The sequence below is a fragment of the Equus quagga genome, chromosome 17 (genome assembly GCF_021613505.1).
Source record: "Equus quagga isolate Etosha38 chromosome 17, UCLA_HA_Equagga_1.0, whole genome shotgun sequence".
Classification (NCBI taxonomy): domain Eukaryota; kingdom Metazoa; phylum Chordata; class Mammalia; order Perissodactyla; family Equidae; genus Equus; species Equus quagga.
The window spans coordinates 33,095,910-33,101,497 of NC_060283.1; the positions used below are offsets into that span (position 1 = coordinate 33,095,910).

The 5,588-nt window shown below is 62.6% G+C and overlaps 1 protein-coding gene across 2 annotated transcripts in view; it reads right to left on the reverse strand.

Moving 5' to 3' along the window:
• Window positions 1-731: 731 nt before the first annotated feature.
• Window positions 732-5,588, reverse strand: part of GPR35 (G protein-coupled receptor 35) — a 9,501-nt gene continuing 4,644 nt past the window's right edge. Inside the window, exons 1-2 of one of the 2 annotated variants that reach the window (XM_046643779.1) lie at window positions 2,525-2,573; window positions 732-1,994 (exon numbers count right to left, since the gene is read on the reverse strand). In XM_046643779.1, coding sequence (XP_046499735.1) covers window positions 1,064-1,984 — 921 coding nt within the window. In that variant the 5' untranslated portion in view covers window positions 1,985-1,994; window positions 2,525-2,573 and the 3' untranslated portion in view covers window positions 732-1,063. Of the gene's footprint in view, window positions 1,995-2,524; window positions 2,574-5,588 lie in introns of those variants that run through there. The other variant, XM_046643778.1, reaches the window with a different exon arrangement.

Consider the following 5,588-nt stretch of genomic DNA (forward strand, 5'->3'; position numbering starts at 1 on the left):
TCTCACTCCAGTGACACAGCCGGGAGGGAGGGCAAGGCAGTTGTTGGTGCCCGAGGAGACACGGGTGGGAGGAGACAGACTTGGGTTTGAGCCCAGGCCGCCTTGGACCAGCACCCACAGGGGGCCTCTGGAATGCGCCAGTTGTTGGTTCCAACTTGAGTTTGGATGCCTGGCCCCAGGCAGGGAGGCACAGAGAGGTGGGCGCAGCACAAACCAGTCTGGGTGCCCACACTTCCGCCTGCTGGGCACCCAACCCCTGCCTCCACTGGTCAGGGCCTCCAGCTTCTCTGAAGGAAGCACGAGGGGACATGTTCCCTTGACAGACCCTGGCCACCTCCTCACTGTCCCCACACCCCTACCCTGGTGCAGCTGCACAGCCCCCACGAGGCTCGAGGGGTCCTGGCCCTGCGTGGCAGGAGGAAACCAGCATGTGGCCTTTAGCGCGGCCCTCCCAGGAGCTGCACATGGCCCCCACCAGACCTCCAGATGGCTGGGGGTGGGGCGGGGCGACAGGCAGGTGGCAGGGCTCAGGAGAGCCCCCAAGTGGACAGCCCTAGAGACTCATCTGGGAAGATGCTCCTCCCCCTCCCTCCTCCCACCATGCGAGCACTGGGGGGGCACACACACACACAGACACACACACACACACACACACACACACACACACGGCCCTGTCAGGGCCAGCCCTGGTGGAGTGCTTTATTCCAGCCCTGGTGGGGCGGCCGCAGAAAGCTGGCCATCAAGGCCTCAAAGCACTTAGCAGGCACTCACCCCCTAGTGGCCAGATGCACATCCAGGGGGCCCCTGGGAGTGGTGGCCTTACTCAGGCTTCTCCTCTTGCCCTTGTCCCCATCCCTCTCGCAGCCCAGGGGTGGGATGTCACCTCCCCAATATCTGTGCCTGGGTCATCCCTGCCCTCCCCGGGTCTCCTGGAGAGTGCCCACAGCCCACGGCAAGTTCAGGGCTGATGCTGGGGCTCCTTGCTGCTGGGCACAGGTTCCCCCAGCAGGCAGCACCTCCCGGAGAGCTCGGGACCTGGCCCACCGTGCTCATGGCTTGTCTCCTAGGCCAGGGTCACACACAGAGACTCCTGGCTCTTGTGGACCTTGGCAGTGGGGAGCCCGGGCAGTGCCGACGCCTCCTGGAACTCCTTGGCCATGTAGTAGTAGCAGATGGCGTCCAGACAGCAGTTGCCGTCCGAGAGCCTACTGGTGATGTAGAGGGCCCGGCGGATGACGCAGGCGGGCAGACTCGTGGCCATGTACACCGTCAGCATCACGTGCAAGGGCAGGAAGCAGACCACAAACACAACCAGGTTCGCCCAAACCATGCGGGCGGCCTTCTGGCTGGCCTCCACCTGGCCCAAGTCAGCGGTCGGCCTCCGGCCCAGGGCGGTCACCACCTGCAGAGAGCAGAAGACCAGCACAACCAGCGGCGGGTAGAAGCCCAGCAGCGAGAAGACCGCGGTGTTGTAGTTTTGCTTGGAGAGGCTGGTGAAGCAGAAGCCGCCCTCCTGCATCCCCAGGATCCAGCGAAGCACCAGGGAGCCAACCACCAGCACCCAGAGCACCAGGCACACGGCCATGGCCTGCCGCGGGGAGCGGAGCCCGCGGACACGCATTGGGTGCCGCACGGCCAGGTAGCGGTCCACGGCGATGGCCATGATCAGGCTGATGCTCATGTACCTGTTGGCCAGATAAATGCCCTGGGAGAGCTGGCAGAACGGCGTGTCCTTGGTGGTGCTGTACTTCAGGGAGTACAGCACGAACGGCAGGGTGCAGAGCAGGCAGAGGTCGGCCACGGCCAGGTTGGCCATGTAGACGCGGGTCTCCGTCCACTGCTGCATGCGGCAGCACAGCACCCAGAGCGCCAGGCTGTTGAGCAGCAGGCCCAGCACCAGCACCACGCCCGTGTAGGTATAGAAGATGCTCATAGCCGCCTGGGGCCAGGTGAGCGCGTTGGAGCTGCAGTTGCTGTTGTTCATGGTCCTGGGGCTGCAGGAGGGGAGCAGGGGTGAGGAGGGCAGGCAGGGACCGGGGTGCCCTGGGGCTGGCAAGGCCCCGCCCATCTCTGGCCGGGGGTGCAGGAGGTGAGCCTTCACCCCACATCCAGAAGCCCCAAACTCATCTTCCCAAAGAAATCATAGCAATCTTAAGGAGCTCCGAGGCACCCTCCAGTCCAAACCCCCGCCCACCCGACAGGTGGGGAAACTGAGGCCGTAAGAGGCTGAGCAGGCCCAAGTTTGCACAGGGAGCCAGCCCAGGGCTGGAACCAGATCCCCTTTCCCTCTCTCCAGCCCTGCTGCTGGGCAGGAAGGAAGGCAGGAGGAGCTCACTGGCCACCTCCAGGCCCAGCCGAGCTGACTCTCAGCTCTGGGATCCCGAGGGGCCTCTCAGTCCGCCAGCTCTCCGGTCAGAGCCAGGGCGGCCCACTGCCCCTCCACCCCTCCGCACACCTGGCTGCCAGAGGCACCTGCTCTTGACCCACACCTGCACCTCAGCAGGGTGGTCAGCAGCTACCCTACCTGGTCGTTCCTGGCAGCAGAGGTCCAGGACAGCAGAGGCTGTGGCTCAGGGCTGCTTCCCAGAAGACTCCAGAACTCTGGTCTCCCTCCTCCCTCCTTCCCTCCCTCCTTCCTGTGCTGAGAGTTGCCCATCATCCTCTTCCTGAGGGAACAGTGGCCTGAAGGGACCTCCCCAGGCACCACCCTCTCTCTCTCCCTCCCTCCCAGTGCCCGCCTACCCCTGTCCCGTGCCCTGAGGTCCCACTTGGACTTGCCTGAGGCCCCATCCCAAGTCCCATCTGGGGTCAGGAGTGCCCCCTTGAGCTCCCTGTGCAGAGCCACGAGGGCAGCCCTGGCCCTCCAGGCCCAGACCAGAGGCTCAGAGCTGGCCTCAGGGTGGCACTGGGTGTCCTCCACCCTGTCATCATCAGGAGCGCCTGCATGGCCTCGCCCTCCACCGTCAATGCCACTCTCTTACTCCCCTGGACGCGCTCCATGACACAGCCCAGGAGGGCTGGGACAAGCCTGCCAGGGCCGGGGTGGACGTGGTCAGGGGTCTGACATCCAGGGTGTGGCACATGATGTGCTGGGCAAACCTGGGTTTTGCCATCATAAGGGGGTGCTGGTGTGACACATGTGGAATCAGGAGCATTGCATGAGTGGCCAGCAGGCCAAGCGTCTGGCACAGGGCACGTACCTGTCACATGCCCCATGCCCTGACTTTGGTTCCTCTGGCTGGAGGGGCCTGGAGGGGTGAGTGGGAGTGCCCTGCCTTCCCCAGTGAGTGCCGGGCACTCTGGGGACTCCCCGTCCCTTAGGTGTGATTCGGAAGGGGGCTCAGTCCACCCAGGAGGGCTCAGAGCCAGGCCTCTCTGCTTCTGCTCCCCCTGCCCCTTCCCCACACAGGAAGGGAAGAAATATCCAGAATCAAGCTCTTGCAGAGTCATTAGGCTCATTTCCTCAGCAGCGGCCCCCTGGGAACCTCCAGGCCACAGTCCATCAGGGAAGCAGGAGTGCCCGCTTCAGCCAGAAACAGGAATATTCCACCAAATCATCCCATCCCAGCTCTTGTGAGTTTTAATGGCTCATTTGCCAGCAATTAAAGCTTCACGAATGCTTTCCGTGGTGGGAAATGTCTACACACCCCTCAGGATTCTCTCTCTTTGTTTTTGAAAGATTCTGCTTGTTCTCTCCCCGTTCTGTGAGTGACCCCTCCCTCTGCCCAGGCTCTGAGGCCTCATAGACCATGAGCCCGGCCAGGCTCCGCAGACTCCCTCAGAACCCGCCGAAACCAACGGCTGGCTCTTCCCTTCCCGTCCGCCCTGCCCTCCTGACACGGCCACAGGCCCCCGGGAAACACCTGCAACCTGCCAGACCCGCCCTGCGTGGTCCCCGCACCAGCCCAGAACCCTCAGGACCTGCTGGGACTGTCCCGAGATTCTGTGGGGTCAGCCGCTGCAGGGGGTCCTCTGTGTCATCGGCATTGTCCCCTGTCTCCCTACCTGAGCCAGGCCTAGGTCCAGCCCCTTACTACTCCGGCCAGTGGTGCCTGCAGCCGTGGACAATGGCTGCCCCTTCCAGACTACCCGCAGCCCAGGGCACTTCTGGCCAGGGAGGTGGGCCTGGCCACCACCTCTGATGCCCACCACCCTGGATGGCTGAACAGGGGTCCCTCGTCATACATGTCCAGTAGTTTGTGTGGGAAAGTGAAAAAGTCTAATTGCAGTCTTTAAATTTTCCCTTTTATAGTAAACTAACTGTCAGGGAGAAGGACACAAATTTTGCAAGAATTTGGGTGCACAATGAAACTTGGAAGATGTGCCCTGCTCCTGGGGCCCTCATCTCTGTCCTTTGGGGTGACCCCCAAAAAAGCTTGGGAAGGCGAGGCCCAGGGTTCAGCCCAAATGGTGCGGGATCCCTGGAAGCCATTGCAGCCAGCACGAGTCCCTGCCTGTGCCCAGCCCCAGATGGGGATCCATCAGGACAGGGGCCGCAGGTGGCCTGCTGCTCAGATATGCAGGACCGTCACCTCCAACAGACACCCTGTGGCGGCCTGGGCCCCCCACAGTACAGCAAGTGCTCAGAGTGCTCAGCTTCCAGGGCACCCCCCATTTCCTGCTGGGGGCGGCTGTCGTAGGGGGAGACGACACAGCAGCACCTCTGGGGCGCCGCTTCTTCCTCCAGGGTGAGATCAGTTGGCTCCCCACACGGGGAGTAGACAGCTGCCCTTGATCTGCACTGAGATATCTTCGCAACCACTATGAGAGAAATCTGTGGTTGCATTTTTGGAGGGCTGAGCACACCCCAGCCTCCTCCCGAGCCCTCCTGCTGTCTGAACAGCCCTGCTGGCCCCCCAGGATCCTGCAGCCCCTCTGAGTTGGATTTTGGACAGAGAGTGGGCACAGACCCCCATTGCCTGGGCGCCGTAGAGGTGTCTGGAGCCTGGACCCCACATTAGAAACACCCGAGGCTCCAGGCCGGGTGAGTGTGAAACACGTTTCACCAAACAGAGCTCCTGGCATTAGGCACACGGAGCTCAGGCACTTTCCAGGCCAGCTTTTTAAATGCCAATCACCACCCACCAAGTTGATTCAGAGTCTCAAATGAGGTGGGAGTCCAGGCCGTGGGAGACACCGGATTTCCTCTGTAACGCTGCACACACTCATCCCCCCATGCTCATGGAGGAGGGCCCCCCTTTCCAGACAACCACCCCCCACAGAGCTCCTCTATCAGGACGCTCCCCCAAGGTCCCAAGCCGCCGCACATTCTCACCCCACTCTTAGACACCCCCACCGCAACACTCACCCTGCTCTGAGATCACATCACAGTATCACCCTACTCTTAGATACACCATCACACCCTCACTCCGCTCTGAGGCTCCCATCACAGCCCTCACCCCACTCTGAGACCCCCCCATCACAGCTCTCACCCCGCTCTGAGACCCCCCATCACAGCTCTCACCCCGCTCTGAGACCCCCCCATCACAGCTCTCACCCCGCTCTGAGACCCCCCATCACAGCTCTCACCCCGCTCTGAGACCCCCCCATCACAGCTCTCACCCCGCTCTGAGACCCCCCATCACAGC